The 17341-nt window shown below is 55.1% G+C and overlaps 5 protein-coding genes across 5 annotated transcripts; 2 read left to right on the forward strand and 3 right to left on the reverse strand.

The window, feature by feature from the left end:
• Positions 1 to 604: 604 nt before the first annotated feature.
• Positions 605 to 1414, reverse strand: PG986_013099 (uncharacterized protein; the record flags this gene model as incomplete). The annotated part of the gene is made up of 3 exons (XM_066849321.1): positions 605 to 763; positions 812 to 1115; positions 1308 to 1414. The coding sequence occupies 3 exons, from the start codon at positions 1412 to 1414 to the stop codon at positions 605 to 607; spliced, it is 570 nt and encodes a 189-aa protein (XP_066696017.1).
• Positions 1415 to 1810: 396 nt separating this feature from the next.
• Positions 1811 to 3576, reverse strand: PG986_013100 (Sodium/hydrogen exchanger family-domain-containing protein; the record flags this gene model as incomplete). Its single annotated transcript, XM_066849322.1, has 6 exons — positions 1811 to 2041; positions 2096 to 2474; positions 2525 to 2544; positions 2601 to 2995; positions 3037 to 3385; positions 3502 to 3576. The coding sequence occupies 6 exons, from the start codon at positions 3574 to 3576 to the stop codon at positions 1811 to 1813; spliced, it is 1449 nt and encodes a 482-aa protein (XP_066696018.1).
• Positions 3577 to 6149: 2573 nt separating this feature from the next.
• Positions 6150 to 6659, reverse strand: PG986_013101 (serine/threonine-protein kinase; the record flags this gene model as incomplete). The annotated part of the gene is made up of 1 exon (XM_066849323.1): positions 6150 to 6659. One exon carries the CDS (start codon positions 6657 to 6659, stop codon positions 6150 to 6152), a length of 510 nt encoding a protein of 169 aa, XP_066696019.1.
• Positions 6660 to 7568: 909 nt separating this feature from the next.
• PG986_013102 (uncharacterized protein) lies at positions 7569 to 13087 on the forward strand (the record flags this gene model as incomplete). The annotated part of the gene is made up of 4 exons (XM_066849324.1): positions 7569 to 10563; positions 10637 to 11685; positions 11874 to 11987; positions 12929 to 13087. The coding sequence occupies 4 exons, from the start codon at positions 7569 to 7571 to the stop codon at positions 13085 to 13087; spliced, it is 4317 nt and encodes a 1438-aa protein (XP_066696020.1).
• Positions 13088 to 13172: 85 nt separating this feature from the next.
• On the forward strand, positions 13173 to 14640 carry PG986_013103 (uncharacterized protein; the record flags this gene model as incomplete). The annotated part of the gene is made up of 5 exons (XM_066849325.1): positions 13173 to 13400; positions 13634 to 13807; positions 14041 to 14214; positions 14448 to 14470; positions 14532 to 14640. 5 exons carry the CDS (start codon positions 13173 to 13175, stop codon positions 14638 to 14640), a joined length of 708 nt encoding a protein of 235 aa, XP_066696021.1.
• Positions 14641 to 17341: the final 2701 nt, after the last annotated feature.

A 17341-nucleotide genomic window follows, 5' to 3' on the forward strand; every position in this document is an offset into this window, starting at 1 on the left:
ATTTCGCGTTTTAAAGTTCAGCCGTAAATTCGATAGCGTAAAATTAATTCGGGTATATTATAAACTTTTATTACTACTCTTTAACTTATTTAATTCGGTCCGTTTCGTATCGCTTAAATTACTAAAACTATTCGATCTTTTTAAAATTAATTAAGCATTATAGTTGTAAAAGTATTACGCGTTAAAGTTTAATTATATTAAAATTAAATTAAAATGCGTCGCTAAATAATATACGTCGCGTAGTGGTAAACCACGTTAAACGTTAAATTAACGTTTTAAATCGCGCCGAGCTTACTTTATATATATAATAAGCGGGAAAAGGATAAAATCCGTAAGTTTAAAAAATCTCTTTAACGAAAAATACTAGCACTTAAAAAAACGTCTAATATATTTAATTTAACATTATACTAAAACATTATCTATAGCCGGATAGAAATGGCTATATACGTTCGCGGAGGCTAAAAAATCCCCGATCTCGCCTAGGTGATATACTAGAGCAGCTCAAGTTTAGCCTCGCCAAACTTGACGACGTGGGGGCTTGCGACGGCATCGTCCCTCACTATCTTGCTGGGCCGATTGAAGCGCGCAGAGCCCACAAGCACTTCTAGGGGGTTCTGACCTTTAATCTTCCAACAGCAGCGGCCTTCCAATACTGTATCCGGTCCTCAAGCTCTACGACATCCTGGCCATATTCTTGGCTACCCAGGGTTGCTTCAATGGGGAGCACGCCGAGGACACATAGCACAGCCTCGTCTACTGGCCTCTGTTCCTCTGGGCTCTAGGTCCATGCAACGACACTCCCCCTCCCTACGAGGAGCATTCCGCATCCGATGCCTCTGGGGTCCGCGTCTGCGCCACGCCCTTTACCGAGGTGAAGCTGCTTGGTTCGCGCCGCCGAAAGTATACGCTGATCTTCTGTCTCTACGTTGAGCCGCGCGAGGGCGGCGACGAGGCCTTGCAGGTCGAGGAGTTCAGGGCGCGCTGCGGAAGCGGCCCTGGATGCTGAGTGCCGCGTGTAAGAGCTGGCGAGGGCTACAGGAAAGCTCAGCTGCGGCTCGGCGAGTGGCAAGCGGCGCAATGGCGTTTTCTCGAGGGCTGTGCCGCCGACGACCTGACTATGGTACCATTATCTCCCGCTCTGGTATTAAAGGCCATTATTGGTCTTTTGCTGCCGCGACACAGTCTGGCGAGAACGGGATACAACAGTAAGTTGACTCAGCCCCTCGCCCCTTCGACTTTTGCCATCGATTTGACAGTCTGTCTCGTTAGATTATACAGGTTCAACAGGAGATCGGTGCTTCTGATACGGTGCACGAGGTGTTCCAGATAATTGCGGTTGTTCGGTGTATTGCGGACTGGGTCGGCGACACATACTAGCCTTGGTATATGCGTGCGACTCTGCGCCTGCGTACATGATTTCGGATTTAGTGTACAGTATAGGGTCCTGGGCGAAAACTGTCACAGCGGCCTTGGGTTACAAGGCATGTGCGATTTGGTGTTGAGTGTTTCACATGAATGAGCGTTGGAGATACCGTACGGAGCTCCACCGGGGGTAATGGAATTACTAGAAATAGTAATTCACTCTTAGGGGAATAAATATAAGTAATACTGTTTCTTTGTTCAGCTCCCTTCAATCATCGACAGGTTTGGTAGGAGTATCGTCATCATCTGGAAATCGAATAGTACAATTCGGTAGCTTTGGAAACGCCGGCCGCTCTGTCTCGTGTTCAAGCCCCTCAACAGAGCTATACACACCCTCACCGGTGGTTATATGGCCATTGGTTTGTGCGGCTGGCTCACGAGTCCGAGATTATGTATGGGTGGAACCAGATCTAGAACCCATCGGTGTGCTTTCGGCGTTGGTGTTCAATCTAGATCCGCTGCCAATGGTAACTCGGGGGAGAACACGGGAGATACGGCCACGGAAACCAGATACTTCGTGTTCTTCAGACTCGTCTCTGGGCGACGTTATGGTGAATGACAGTGTTCGTGGGAGGTAAAAGCCGAGTTTACCCATGGGTATACTTAAGCCATGGACAACCTAAACGAGGATCAGCTACGCCTACAGTACATTCCCTGGAGCGAGGAAACTTACCACACTACATATGGCAATGAACCAAACAATAACTGTGGTTATTTCACTTAGGTGTTCGACGTCTGGTCTAGTCTTGCCGTCTTGGTCGAGGGTCTTGATAAACTCGAGGGTGATAAATAGGTAGAAGATCCCCGAGACTCCAACCGGGCCGAAGAATCCCATAAAGATGGCTTGTCTGATATCTTCGATTTGTCGGATCCACTGGTGCAGACCGAGAATGACTGGAGGACGTCGGAAGAGCAAGACAAGAATACCTAGAGGAATCAGCCGGTAGATGGGGATAACGTCATTGACCAGAAACTTGTGCCATGGACAAACTGCACCGTACCACATGAATATGGCTACGTTCAAAAGCATGTCAATCGTGGGTTGAAGGGAACTTTGATCCACCAGTGTTAGCGAGGTAGTTCGAAACACAGCATCGATCACGAGGTTGGTTTCATGACATACTAAAGAACAATTAGTAAAACGTCGCATGTGCATAGCAGAAGTGAGGAGAGCTTACCTCATCAAGGGTTTCAAGCCGAAACCAGTCGTCCCAGGTAAAGACATTGCCGGCAATGAAGCAAGCCAAGACGTCGTCACTGCCAATCAGTCCGCAGGTGCCGGTGATGAACAAGGCAAGTGATAAGGCGAAAACGAGAAAGCTTTCGCGGTCCACCCACTTGCGATCTTCGGCAAAGTGGAGGGCTTCTTTCGCAAGCCATCCGACGACCGCGCCATAGGCGACAGAGAGAAGAATAGTATAGCCCCAGGTCTCGCCAAACCATAGACCCATGGCCATGCCACCACCTCCAGACTCGGCATGTCCTCCGTCGCCAAGGTATTTGATCAGGTACAAGGCAAAGAAGAGAAAGGGATAGCCAAGCCCGTCATGGCGCCCGATTCGGCGATGATAATCTTTTGGAGCTCCTTTGGGATGTTGTGGTCAGCAAATTTACCCTTGACAATCACATTGGACAGCACTGGATCGGTCGGGGTAACGCAGGCGCCAACCACGAGAGCATGGAGGAAGGGGATCTTGGGAACGAGCCACCAGACGAGAAGACTCGTCAGAAGCCACATGGAGACCATGACAGGCCCGAGTAGGATGAGCAATGGTTTCCACTCCCGCTTTAGATAGCGACTGGGCAGCTGCACGCCGGCAAGCACCAGCTGCACGCCAAGGACCAGGCGCGAGAAGTACAGTGTGATGGCGTTCAGGTTCTCCTCACTATCGAGGGCATACTCCAAGGGTCGAATGAAATTCGTAGCATGAGGTGAGGCAATGACGCCAGACAAGAGTGATGACTATGCCTTGGCGGTTAACTACTACAGATCGCCAGGGATGTGGGAAAAGATAGGAGGGCAAGAATGTACTCACGCGCTTCTGACATATAAAATCTCTCCTTGAGCAGGTAGGATACTAATCCGTAGAGGGAGACCCAAGCCCCCAAGACGCTAATGATGACATTGAAGTTGGTGAGGTCAAGGGACGGCATCTCGGTATGTAGCAGCAGCCAGCGATTGGCTTAACTTGGGCTTATGGAATACGATTGGCTGCGGTAGGAGAAGAATCTCGCCGTGTTTCTGCTCTCTTTCTCACCTGCGCAACAGTCAAAGTCAAACTGGCTTAAAAAGGCCAATCAAGATGGAGGCAGAAGAAGAAAGCCAAGATGATGATAACAAGAGGGAAAAAGAGCGAAAGCCAAGAGAGCTTGTCTACAAAGCTCCAGAGAAAGCCAAGCACCAAGAGAGCTTGTTTGCAAAATTCCAAGATCTGATTTTCAAGTGCTTAAAATGCCGAAGCAGATCAGTGGGCGGTGAACGGGTGTAGGCGTTCTGGTAGGCGTATGGGGCCATTCCTAGCGTCTTGATCATTCGCCTGTAGCAATACGTAGGGCTGCTACTATCATCAGCAGCACATGCAAAGTGGACGCTAGTCAGCCAGAACCAATGCGTCGGCAGCCTTGCCGTGGCTGACTGACCACCATTATTCGATGCCGCCGACTCTCGTCTGGGAATGAATCGAGCGGCTCGTCGCCAAAGATTCAATTGTTGACGGTCATGGAATAGCAGCCGTCTAGCGCAAAGCAGGTTTCTGATGATGATGATGTGATGATGTATGTCAATTTGGAGTCCGTCCCAAGGCCTAGGCTTTATGCAGACTATAGAGGCTATGCTACATGAAATATGCGTTTCGCGTCTTCCGACATAGGACGGCGAGCGCCCCCCCGCTATATGGCTCTTCTCGTGCGCTGGTATACGAAATCTACCCTTATCCTTTCCCGCATGCTGGTCCAGGGGTAGTGATGTGGCCGTAGCGGTGTGCGTCGGTAAAATTTCGGAGAAGGTCGATGAAGTGAAAAACTTGCCTCGGAACGGCGACTGGGAGGCGCGCCAGCTACCGTGAGCGAGTAAGCGCCGACGTGGCCTTCGTCCGAGGGGGAGGCTGACAGAAGCCGATGTTGGTCTCGCGTACATGGTTCGACTCGGTGGGAGTCGCTTTAGTTTAGAGGTATCGGGAGATTAGTCGAGCCCTCCCGGTGGCTCGCGCCGTTCTTGCGTGGTAGTACAATGCGTCGAGACGTCGTTCGCGTCGCGTGTCGATATGTAGTGATGCGCTCCTTTCATGCCGGAACGGTCGTCGGTGTCGAGGAAGGCATCGGGGGATGAAGGGATCGTCGTCGTCGATGAGGGCTTACCCAAGGCCTTCGTCGGGCCGTCGTGCTGTACTAAGGTGTCGACGGTGTGCCGAGGTCGATATCGATGTATCGATATAGAGTGAATGAACCCTTCGTACCATTGCCTGCACCTAGCCGTCAATACGACGTTACTAGACCACACCGCGTAGAGGTGGCAGGTTGGATTTTCGTGGTCCACAGGTTTCTGAGGAACAGACGGGGCCACTGTCAGTCGCACTGGGCAGGGAGTTAGGAGGGTTAGTTGCGGCCGAGTTGTGGAGTCCCTGAGTAGCGTATCCGGCTTCACCAAGTATGATTGGTCTCCCCCGGAATAGCGGACGAACGCCAAAGCTGACTGAACAGAATTGATTTAGGGACGATGCGACTCCCTCCACCGCCTGTCAATCGCCGAGTAGGCCGACACTTAGATGTGTGGTTCTGATATGATAGCTTGTCAAGATCCAGAACCTCTTGATCAGCACAGCAAGACTAGCACTAAAGTAATCTAATCTGGTTTGAAAACACTTCGCCGGGATATAAAGTTATAGCTTATATTCACCTCATGGTCTGGCTGGTCATAAGCCGTTCGATCGCAAACACGCCCTTTCGTGTCGTCTCGTCGGTGGCATGCGCTCCTATCGTCCTTGAGGCCGACAGATTCGCCCGATGTCAAGGGGCCATCGTTTACGCCGTGGTCACTGACTTATCTACGATGCCTGCTAGCTTGGTCGTCCCGCGGCAACCAAACGCATGGTACAGCGACATATCGTGGACCAGATCCGGAAGTCCCTGGATTCGCTCGGGGGCCGTGATAGATATCTGCAGTGACAGAACCGGCACCCTCACACAGGGGAAGATGGTTACACGTGCTGCATGGATAGCTGGGATGGGGAACGTACACGCTGCAACTGAGAAGACAGCACCGGCCGTGTGTAGAATCATTTGTCCGTTGCCCCTTTATTAGCCCACTTGGCTACGGTCTACGAGAGTAATGGGACTTGGCATGTCCGTTGATATTGTCGACACCTTAACATGATAGAGAATAACATCAGATGATCTAACTTTCGACGAAACCATGGTTAATAAAAACTGTTCACAACAACACGATACTGAATTGGAATAGGAAGACAATGGGAAACATTAATGCTTATAACAACGCCCTTGAGGCTTGGGTAGTACGCTGATACTACTGAGAGATTGGAGATTGCGAGCACGGCATATCTGCTCATCGTGTGTAAAAAGAGCAAGGCACTATGGCCTGCGATCGGCTTTATAGATGCTAATCGAGTGGCCCCATTCGGGATTTGAGGAACTGCACCACCGTCAGTCTCCTTTTGGTAAAGGATCCAAAATCGCATAAACAACGTTTCGACATTGTTCCTGAAAGCGTGTCAGCTGCATATCATCGAGAGGGATAAGGGCAGGCTTACCGGCTCCAACGCTTCAATTGGCGCATAACCCTCTTCGATACGGCGTTCCTCGATGTATCTAGTGTAGTACATGGCGTCCTGCCGAGCTTGATACCAGAGGTGGCGCAAAAGCCGCATGTGGATATAAATGACGCCGCATGCCCACACGCCCACCGCGCGTCCGTCGAATTCGTCCTGGGTATACTCTTCCGGGGCTTTGTAGGGCTTGGACCCCCGGCCTCCGGACAGCATCCGAATCTCGTCGCTGCCCTCGTGAGGGCAGATCCACTGGCTACAGCCAAAGTCGCTAATCTTCAGGCTTCCCTCGGTCGTAAGCAGCAGGTTCTCGGGTTTCAGGTCGCAGTGGGCTATGCCCACGCCGTGGAGGTATTCGTCGCCGTGCGCCAGCTGCTTGATGAAGCAGTCGGCCTCACTGCCGTCCAGAGGGCCGGCGGCGTCAAAGAGCGAAGAAAGGACCGTGCAGTACTGCATGATCTCGAAGAAGGGCCCTGCTCTTCGTGGAGCAGGTCCAGCGTGCGGACCACATTGGCGTACTAAAGGTTCCTAGCTATCTTAAACTCGGCCAAGACGCGATTGCTGTACCTCAGATAGGTTTGACCGGCCTTTTGTTGGAACTCCTTGATGGCAAATAACAACTCATCCTGGCCGTCGCTCCACCTCCAGTCTGTACGTGGTACTGAAAACGAAGAACGTCGGGCGACACCCAAGAGCTGCTGTGCAAGGTGGATGAGCTGTTGCACAAGGTCGACGGCATCCAGTCCTAGCTGAACCACCATAACCAAGAGTGAGTCCGTCCCCACCCTCGTACGCAGAGGTCACCGACTCACGCACACCCATATGTCTCACCAGATTTACGACGTTATAGGTCCCCTATCCCATCGCAACAATGCGTCTCTAACTTCAGGCGTCCGGACAGTACACAAAAGGTCGAACAGCTGTAAGTCGCCGTGCGTTCAGTCGAGCGCAGATCGTCCAACTGATATCAAGGCCAGGTTCCTGCAGCAGGCCCAAAGGCTTACCGGCTGGTTGTCGCAGGTGAAAGCCCTGTTTGAGCGGTTCGTCCCCGTGGCCGACCCCGATGCCTAGGCCCTATTCCACCGGCCGTTCTTCGTGAACGTATGCCCATTTGGCGTAGGGTAAGCGTCGCGCACGGGCCCGTTCCCGTAGGACGGCTTCACGTAGGACGGCGCGCGTCGATTGGCGCGCGCGCACGCCCCCGGGGGGGGCCCACGTGGGGTTGGGGTTGGGGCGGCGTGGTCGAGCTGGTGTGGTTCTTTTTCTTCGGCTTGGTTCATTGGGAAAGAAAAAAAACAAAAAACAAAAACAAAACAACGACAACAAGAACAAAGCCAGAAAAAAAAAAAAAAAGAAAAAAACGACATGGCGACCCCGAATGGAGACAACAGTAACGACGACGACGACGACGACGACGACGACGGCGCGCAGGCGGCGGTCGCCTTCGACCGGCCCCGAGGGGTCGTGCTCTGCCTCTTGTGCGGCGTGGGCGTGGGCGCGGCGGCGGCGCACTTCCGCAACCGGCACCGGTTCACGGGCGCGCGGCTCCAGCGGGTGCTGGCGCGATGCGGGTCGGTCGAGGGCGGCGCGCGCGATCCCGCGACGGTCGCGCTCCCAGCGGACGGGGGCGCGGCGGTCGAAGGGCTCGCGCGGCTCGCCGGCTACGCGTGCGCGCGGGATGGGTGCGCGTACCGGACGGTAAACTACAACAACATGCGGCACCACGCCCGAAAGGCGCCGCACGCCGACGCGGCGGACGGGCGTACGAGTCCCGGCTGGACGCGGGTCACGCTGCAGTCGTATACGCCGGGGCGGCACGCGCGGTATTGGATTGTCGCCGCCGACGACGACGACGACGACGACGATAACGACGACGACGACGAAGAGAAACAGGACGGCGAAGGCAGCGGCGAACCGGGCGACGGCTGGGAGCAAATGCTCGCGGCGTACAGCACGCAGCTAGCCGCCGAGGAAGCGGCGCAACGCCGTGTCGCCGAAGCGCCCGCGGGACTCGACGGCGACTCGGTCTGGGTGCGCGAGATGGGCTGGGCGCGGCACCTAGCCGGGAAGGACCTCGTGGCGCTGTACGAGGCGAGCGCTGGCCCGGTTTCGCGGGCGGTTCGGGCGAAACTACGCGACCGCGGCGCGCGGGCGGAGCAGGCGCGGCTGGCGCGGCTCGCGGGCGCGTTCGACGGCGAGGTGGCGCGGTCGCTCGAGCGGGTGGCGTGGGTCCCGCACGAGACGCTTCGCTGGCTCGAGAGCATCGACCCGAGCAAGCCGGCGGGCCGGCCGTTCCGCGCGAAGGAACACGCCGACACGATGACCCGGTACCGGGGGTACTGGCAGCGTTATCTCTGCTACTGCGTGCGGGCGCACGGGCTCGGGCGCCAAGAGGCGGAGGCGCAGCGGGGGGTCCGATTCGCGGACCGGCAGTGGGACGCGTTGGCCGACGTCGTCGACGCGCTCGAGGAGGAAGAGGAGAAGGAGGAGGAAGACGACGCCGCCGACGGCGAAGGCCGGGACGCGCGGGGGCTGTTGGGCCGCGCCGTTTTCCAGTTCTGCGTTTACTCGCTTCAGCAGAAACTCGGGGGCCGGATTTTCGAGAGCCCGCTGCTGCACTTCGCCGCCGTACTCGGGATCGACGTCGAGCGGCGGGCGTGGCGGGCGGCGAAGAACTACACGAACCAGCTCGCGGGGCTGCTCTGGTGCGGGCGGGTGTTGCTGCTCGAGGCGGCGTTCGAAGGCCAGCCGGACGACGCCGAGGCGGTTGACGTCGACGCCGTCGAGCACTTTAAGCAGGAGCACCGGGCGTGGCTCGCGGACGGCTCGCACACGCCGGTCAGCACGATCGTGCGCTGGATGGCGTACGGGAAAGGGTTCCGCCGGCAGGAGGGCGGGACGTCGGCGGTGCGGTGGGAAACGGGGCCGGAGAAGGAGATCTTGTACTACTTCGGCCAGCGGATCCGGCTCGGGGCGTTCCGGCAGGGGGCGTGCGCCGTCGTCGACGAGGCCGAGGCGCTGTTGGGCGAGCTTTGCTTCGGCGGCTGGGGCGCGCTGGCGGCCTCGCTGGATCTCGCACGCGTCGTCGATACCGTGATGTTCGAAGGGGCCGGCCGGTCGTTTGCGACGCACGAGGCGAACCGCTGGCTGCGGCCGGGCCACGCGCGGCTGGCCGAGCTCGCGCGCGCGGCGTTGTGGGACGGCAAGCGACGGCGGTGGCGGAACGGACCGGTACGGGAGTGGCTCGGCCGGCTCCAGGCCTTCCGGCGCGCCCACCTCGTGAACACGCACGTTTGGGGCGGACAGCCCGGCCGCGGCCCGGAGATCATGACGCTGCGGCACGGCGATACGCAGCAGCTGCTCCGGAACGTCTTCGTACTCGACGGGGAAGTTATGCTCGTGACGGACCGCGATAAGAACAAGGCGATCCGGGGCATCGGCCGGAAGGTGGCGCGGTTTCTGCCGGCGCGCCTCGGCAAGATGATGGTCGCGTACGTCGTCTGGCTGCTCCCGTTCGAGCGGTTCGTGGAGACGCAACCCGGCGTGCAGGGGGCGGCGCCGGCGCTCGCCCCGCTACTCTGGAGGGACGGGCGGGTGGGGGCGTGGCAGACGGCCGAGCTCAGCAAGCAGCTCGTGCGCGTGACGGGCCAGCACGTGGGGGTCGAGCTGTCGGTGGCCGATTACCGGCACGTGGCGATCGAGCTGGGGCGGACGGTCCGCGGGCTCGTCGTGCGGCAGCTCGAGGTCGATCTCGCCGGCGACGACGACCGGGGCGGCGACGGGGCGACGGTCGAGGACGCGGCCACGGGGGAGGCACGCAAAGGGGCGCGGTTCGAATCGGTATGGGATCTGCAGGCCACGCACGGCAGCGCGGTAGCGCGGCAGCACTACGCCGTCGACGTCCGGTTCCCGAACCAGCTCCAGCCGCAGATGGTAGCGAACTTCCGCGAAATCAGCCGGCTCTGGCACCGCTACCTCGAACACGGCAATAACGGCGTCGATTTTCACGGCAAGAACGGCGTCGATTCTCACGGCGGCCACGGCGAGGAAGCCCCGAAAAAGCGACGTCGCAGCACGCACGAGCAAGCGGACGAAGATCCTATTACGGCCACGACGCCGGCGGCGAAGCGGTCCGAACCTACGCCCGACCCCGCGGCCGAACGGCGGCAACAAAAAGCCGACGGCGCGCTTAAAACGCTACTAGGCAACGGGGCGCGTTGGCGGTCGGCGGAGCAGGAAGACGCGGCTCGTCGGGTGCTAGCGCTAAAAGGAAACGCCGTGTTAATCGTTGTGCTCCCTACCGGTGCGGGCAAGAGCGTACTATTTTTGTTGCCGGCGGTACCCGCTATGCACGCGGGGGGTAAGTCTCGTCGTCGTCCCGTTTACCGCGCTGATTAACGACCTCGTGCGGCGCGCAACGGACGCCGGGCTAGACTGCTTACATTGGCAGCCGGCCGAGGTCGAAGGGCGCGACGAACAAGCCCGGGTCGCGCGGCTCGTCGTCGTAAGCGCCGACGTCGCGACGAGCAGCGAGTTTCTCGCGTACGCGGACAGCTTACGCGCGAGGCGGCTGCTTCGGCGTATTTTCGTCGACGAGTGCCATACCGTGCTGATGGACGCCGCGTACCGGCCGCGGCTCGAAGAGCTCCGGGAGCTCCACCGGTTCGACTGCCCCGTGGTGCTGCTCACGGCGACGCTGCCGGTGCGGCTCGAACGCGCGTTCCGGCAGGCGATGCTAGCTGAGGAGGCCGCGATCGTACGGGCGCCGACGACGAAGCGGAACATCCGATACCGCGTTACGACGGTTACGCCGGGCCCGACGGCGGTCGAGGACGAGGTAGTACGTACCGTGATCCGGCTACAGCGCCGCTGGCGGGACGACGAAAAGGGGGTGATATACTGCCGAACCCAGCAAGCGTGTGAGGCGTTAGCGGACAAGGTCGGCTGCGCGTTTTACCACAGCGGCGTGGACGAGGCAACGCGGCAGGCGCGGCTCGAGGCGTGGATACAAAGGAAGGCCGACAACCACTGGATCGCGGCTACGACAGGGCTAGGGACGGGGGTCGACGTCCAGGGGATCGTGGCGGTGGTACACGCGGGGCTACCGTACGGGCTAGTCGACTTCGCGCAGCAAACGGGCCGGGGCGGGCGGCGGGAGGGCGAGACGGTCGATTCGGTCGTCGTTTGGGACGGGCGGGCGGCGTGGCAAGCCCCGCAGAGCAGCGACGTCGAGCAGCTCAACCGGCAGGCGATGACGTGGTTCGTACAGAGCGTTGACTGCCGGCGGGTAGGGCTGGGGACGTTTCTCGACGGGCAGGGCCTAGACTGCGCGGGGGTTCGAGGAGACGCGTGCGACCGTTGCGAACGTCAAGGACAGGGTCCGGGTCAGGGCCCGGGCCTAAGTCTAAGTGAGGGCCGGCTCCAGCGGTGGTACCGGCAGAAGTACGAGGCCGACCGGGTATTACAACGTTGGCTAGACGAGGTACGGGGAGGGAAATGCCCGGTCTGTTTTATAAAGTGGCAACAACGAGGACGGCCGGCCGAGCTTAAAAAAAAATCTCGCACGCATTTACGTCGTGCCGTACGATCCCGGCGGCCGCGTATAGCGCGTGGCGAGAGAAGCTGCGATTCGGCGAGTATAGCTGCTGTTACCGCTGTGGGCTACCGCAGGCGTGGTGTACAGGAGCGGAGGGCGAAGGGGTGGCCGGGGGCGGGTGTCCGTGGATCGACACGGTGCTCCCGGTAGCGATGCTCGTCGGGACGAGCCAGTCGCTACAGAGGCTGGTACGAGAAGCGTTCGATATAGACGCGAGCGACGAAGCGTATACCGGGTGGCTTTGCCGAACGCGGCGGGTAGACGGGGTAGTTGCTACGAACGCTTTCGCGACGTGGCGAGCGATTATATTGTCGTGTTTTTAGCCTTTATTTTTCGAGTTTTATTTTTTTTCTTAGCCCGGTTCGATGAATTGCTTTCGTATTAACCTTGTGTACTCGTTGTTGAGAGCGAAATCTAGAGCTTTTATGTCGTTGATGTTAGCTTTTTGCGGTCTTAATCCTGGTCCTAGCCGTGGTGGTCCTGGTGGTCCTGGTGGTCCTGGTCCTGGTTGTTCCAGGGTAGGTACAGGGTAGCTCCAAGGTAGGTACAGGGTAGCTACAGGGTAGCTATAAGGTAGCTTTAGTATTTTATGGTGGTCCTAATTGTGTTAATTTAATTCTTAGATAAACATAAGTGGTGTCATTCTGTCCGGAGTTGTCTGTTCCACGGACTCGGGCTATAAGCTCGTTGATGTTAGCCGTCGTGGTCTCGGCCGTGGTGGTCCTGGTGGTGGTGGTCCTGGTGGTGGTGGTCCTAATTGTTCCAAGGTAGCTCTAGGGTAGCTATAGGGTAGCTCTGATATTTTATAGTAGTCCTGGTCCTAGTAGTCCTAGTTATATAAAATCTACGATTTTTATGCCGTTGCTCCGTTTAACGTTCGCTCGAGGGCGATATCCTTTCTAACGATGGATCTTGGAATACGGGTTTGAGTCGGCCTTTGGGTTTAAAACGGCGCGGTGGTCCTGGCCGTGGTGGTCCTGGTTGTTCCAGGGTAGGTACAGGGTAGCTACAGGGTAGCTTAAATCTTTTATGGTGGTCTTATTCTTAATGGTTCTAGTTGAGTTTCTTTTTTATCTTAGCCCGGTTCGATGTATTCTTCTCGTATCGACTTTGTTAACTCGTTGTCGAGAGTGAAATCTACGGCTTTCATGTTGTTGATGTTGGCCTTTTTGCGGTCCTGGTCCTGGTGGTGATGGTGGTCCTGGTCCTGGTGGTCCTGGTCCTGGTGGTCCTGGTGGTGTTAGTCCTGGTGGTCCTGGTGGTGGTGGTTTTAGTTGCTCTAGGGTAGCTACAGGGTAACTAAAGGGTAGCTACAAGGTAGCTTTAATATTTTATGGTGGTCCTAATTGTGTTAATTTCATTTTTAGATAAACATGAGTGGTGTCATTCTGTCCGGAGTTGTCTGTTCCACGGACTCGGGCTGTAAGCTCGTTGATGTTGGCCGTGGTGGTCTCGGCCGTGGTGGTCCTGGTGGTGGTGGTCCTGGTGGTGGTGGTCTTGGTGGTGGTGGTCCTGGTGGTGGTGGTCTTAGTCGTGGTAGTCCTAGTCGTGGTAGTCCTGGCCGTGGTGGTTTTGGCCGTGGTGGCCCTAATTATTTTAGGGTAACTATATAAGAAGCTCGACTATGTCTAGATATCCTATGAGGGAAGCGAGCATTAAAGGAGTTGCTCCGTTCGACGTTCGTGACTCGAGTAACTCTTGTTCTCTTTACCGGTAAAAGAAGGGTAGTGCGGCGTGCGGGAGATTTCAAAGTAGTTACAGGGTAGTTACAGGGTAATTACAGGGTAGCTTTAGTTTTTTATGGTGGTCTTAATTGTGTTAATTTAATTCTTAGACAAACATGAGTGGTGTCATTCTGTCCGGAGTTGTCTGTTCCACGGACTCGGGCTGTAAGCTCGTTAATGTTGGCCGTGGTGGTCCTGGTCGTGGTGGTCCTGGTCGTGGTGGTCCTAGTCGTGGTAGTCCTGGCCGTGGTAGTCTTAGCCGTGGTGGCCCTAATTATTTTAAGGTAGCTATATAAAAAGCTCGACTATGTCCAAATATCCCATGAGGGAAGCGAACATTAAAGGAGTTGCTCCGTTCGACGTTCGTGACTCGAGTAACTCTTGTTCTCTTTACCGGTAAAAGAAGGGTAGTGCGGCGTGCGGGAGATTTCAAAGTAGTTACAGGGTAGTTACAGGGTAATTACAGGGTAGCTTTAGTTTTTTATGGTGGTCTTAATTGTGTTAATTTAATTCTTAGACAAACATGAGTGGTGTCATTCTGTCCGGAGTTGTCTGTTCCACGGACTCGGGCTGTAAGCTCGTTAATGTTGGCCGTGGTGGTCCTGGTCGTGGTGGTCCTGGTCGTGGTGGTCCTAGTCGTGGTAGTCCTGGCCGTGGTAGTCTTAGCCGTGGTGGCCCTAATTATTTTAAGGTAGCTATATAAAAAGCTCGACTATGTCCAAATATCCCATGAGGGAAGCGAACATTAAAGGAGTTGCTCCGTTCGACGTTCGTGACTCGAGTAACTCTTGTTCTCTTTACCGGTAAAAGAAGGGTAGTGCGGCGTGCGGGAGATTTCAAAGTAGTTACAGGGTAGTTACAGGGTAATTACAGGGTAGCTTTAGTTTTTTATGGTGGTCTTAATTGTGTTAATTTAATTCTTAGACAAACATGAGTGGTGTCATTCTGTCCGGAGTTGTCTGTTCCACGGACTCGGGCTGTAAGCTCGTTAATGTTGGCCTTTTGTAGTCCTGGTGCTGGTGGTCCTGGCCTTGGTGGCCCTGGCCGTGGTGGTCCTGGCCGTGGTGGTCCTGGCCGTGGTGGTCCTGGCTGTAAATGGAGAATAAACGTCGGCTAAAGTTACGAAACTAAATAATATATCTAAAACTCGGTTAGCATTGCATTCTTGTAATCCAGGTACCTAAGTGTGGTGATATGTGGATGTTAAGGTGGATAGTAGATAGACGGGCATTAGTGGTAATGGGAAGAAGTGGCGATAAAAACGAACTATAAGAACTAACTTACCTCTCAATAATGTAAAACGCAGTGGGTGTTACGAGTGGAGTATCGAATGGGATAGAAAGGGCGTGGTGATCGTGGTGGTGGTGGTCCTGGTGGTGGTAGTCTTGGCCGTGGTGGTTTTAGTTGCTCTAGGGTAGCTACAGGGTAGCTACAAAGTAGCTTTAGTATTTTATAGTGGTCCTAATTGTGTTAATTTAATTCTTAGACAAATATGAGTGGTGTCATTCTGTCCGGAGTTGTCTGTTCCGCGGACTCGTGTTGTAAGCTCGTGGATGTTGACCTTTTTGTAGTCCTGGCCGTGGTGGTCCTGGCCGTGGTGGCCTTGGCCGTAGTGGCCTTGGCCGTGGTTGTTTTAGTTGCTCCAGGGTAGCTACAGGGTAGCTACAGGGTAGCTCTAGTATTTTATAGTGGTCCTGGTAGTGGTAGTCCTGGTGGTGGAAACGAACCATGAGAACTAACTTACCTCTCAATAATATAAAACGCAATGGGTATTGCGAGTGGAGTATTAAATAGGACAGAAAAGGCGTGGTGATCGTGGTGCTAATTGCGTAAGGAGCGGATTAATAGCCCTAGCCGTGGTGGTCTTAATCGCTTTAGTGTAGCTATAGGGTAGCTATATAGTAGTTTAAGTATGTTATGGTGGTCTTAATTGTGTTAATTTAATTCTTAAATAAACATAAGTGGTGTTATTCTGTCCGGAGTTGTCTGTTCCACGGACTCGGGCTGTAAGCTCGTTAATATTAGCCGTGGTGGTCCTAGTGGTGGTAATCCTAGCTATAAATAGAAAATAAACGTCGGCTAAAGTTGCGAAACTAAATAATACATCTAAAACTCGGTCAGCATTACATTCCTACAATCCAGGTACCTAAGTGTGGTGATATATAAATGTTAAGGTGGCCGTAGTAGTCCTGGCCGTGGTGGTCCTAGCCGTGGTGGTCCTGGCCGTGGTGGTCCTGGCCGTGGTGGTAGTGGCGATAGAAACGAACTATAAGAACTAACTTACCTCTTAACAATGTAAAACGCAGTGGGTATTGCGAGTAGAGTATTAAATAGGATAGAAAAGGCGTGGTGATCGTGGTGCCAATTGCGTAAAAAGCGGATTGAGGGCTACGACAGTTCCCTACCGAAGTTTATGAGTTTGTGTGGTACATGAAATTATTTTGGCGAAGGCTCCATTAAGCTTAAAGTCTATTGGATAAAGCTTATGTAAAAGGCGAAGGTAGTTGTAACTTTACCTAGGCTACCTCGGCAGGAGAGCTGTGTACAGGTTCACGATGCGATTCGAGCGCAAGGTCCTGTATACGGTAGGAAGACGGAGATGCGTGGTGATGAGAGGAGTGTTGCTCTAAATGAAGGAGGAGAGCCCGGTGACTCCCTAGGCCCTATTCCGCCCGGTTGGCGTAGGGTTCGCGTCGCGCACGGGCCCGTTCCCGTAGGACGGCTTCACGTAGGACAGCGCGGCCGGATTGGCCGGTCGCGGCCCCGCCCTACTTAGGGTAGTTTTATAGGGTGGTGGGGCCCTGCAATTTGCGGAGCTGGCCCGTCGGAAAGGATAATAACGACGACAACCCGTTGGTTTGCGAAGCTGGCCCGTTGGAGACGATAATAACGACGACGACAACCCGTCGGTTTGCGGAGCTGGCCCGTCGGAGACGAAATATTTTATATAGGGTGGTGGGACCCGTCGGTTTTGCGAAGCTGGTCCGTCGGAGACAATTAATAATAACGACAACGATAACCCGTTAGTTTACGAAGCTGGCCCGTCGGAAATAGAATAGTTTTTATAAAGTAGTAAAACCCGTTGGTTTTGCGAAGCTAACCCGTTAGAGGCGATAATGATAACGACGACAACCCGTTGGTTTGCGAAGCTGGCCCGTTGGAGACGATAATAACGACGACGACAACCCGTCGGTTTGCGGAGCTGGCCCGTCGGAGACGAAATATTTTATATAGGGTGGTGGGACCCGTCGGTTTTGCGAAGCTGGTCCGTCGGAGACAATTAATAATAACGACAACGACAACCCGTCGGTTTGCGGAGCTGGCCCGTCGGAGACGAAATATTTTATATAGGGTGGTGGGACCCGTCGGTTTTGCGAAGCTGGTCCGTCGGAGACAATTAATAATAACGACAACGACAACCCGTCGGTTTGCGGAGCTGGCCCGTCGGAGACGAAATATTTTATATAGGGTGGTGGGACCCGTCGGTTTTGCGAAGCTGGTCCGTCGGAGACAATTAATAATAACGACAACGACAACCCGTTGGTTTGCGAAGCTGGCCCGTTGGAGACGATAATAACGACGACGACAACCCGTCGGTTTGCGAAGCTGGCCCGTCGGAAACGAAATAGGTTTTATAAAATAGTAAAACCCGTCGGTTTTGCGAAGCTGGTCCGTCGGAGACAATTAATAATAACGACAACGACAACGATAAGGTTAGGGTTAGGGTTAGGGTTAGGGTTAGGGTTAGGGTTAGGGTTAGGGTTAGGGTTAGGGTTAGGGTTAGGGTTAGGGTTAGGGTTAGGGTTAGGGTTAGGGTT

The sequence above is a fragment of the Apiospora aurea genome (genome assembly GCF_038362705.1).
Source record: "Apiospora aurea strain CBS 24483 chromosome Unknown utg000008l_segment0_segment0, whole genome shotgun sequence".
Lineage (NCBI taxonomy): Eukaryota > Fungi > Ascomycota > Sordariomycetes > Amphisphaeriales > Apiosporaceae > Apiospora > Apiospora aurea.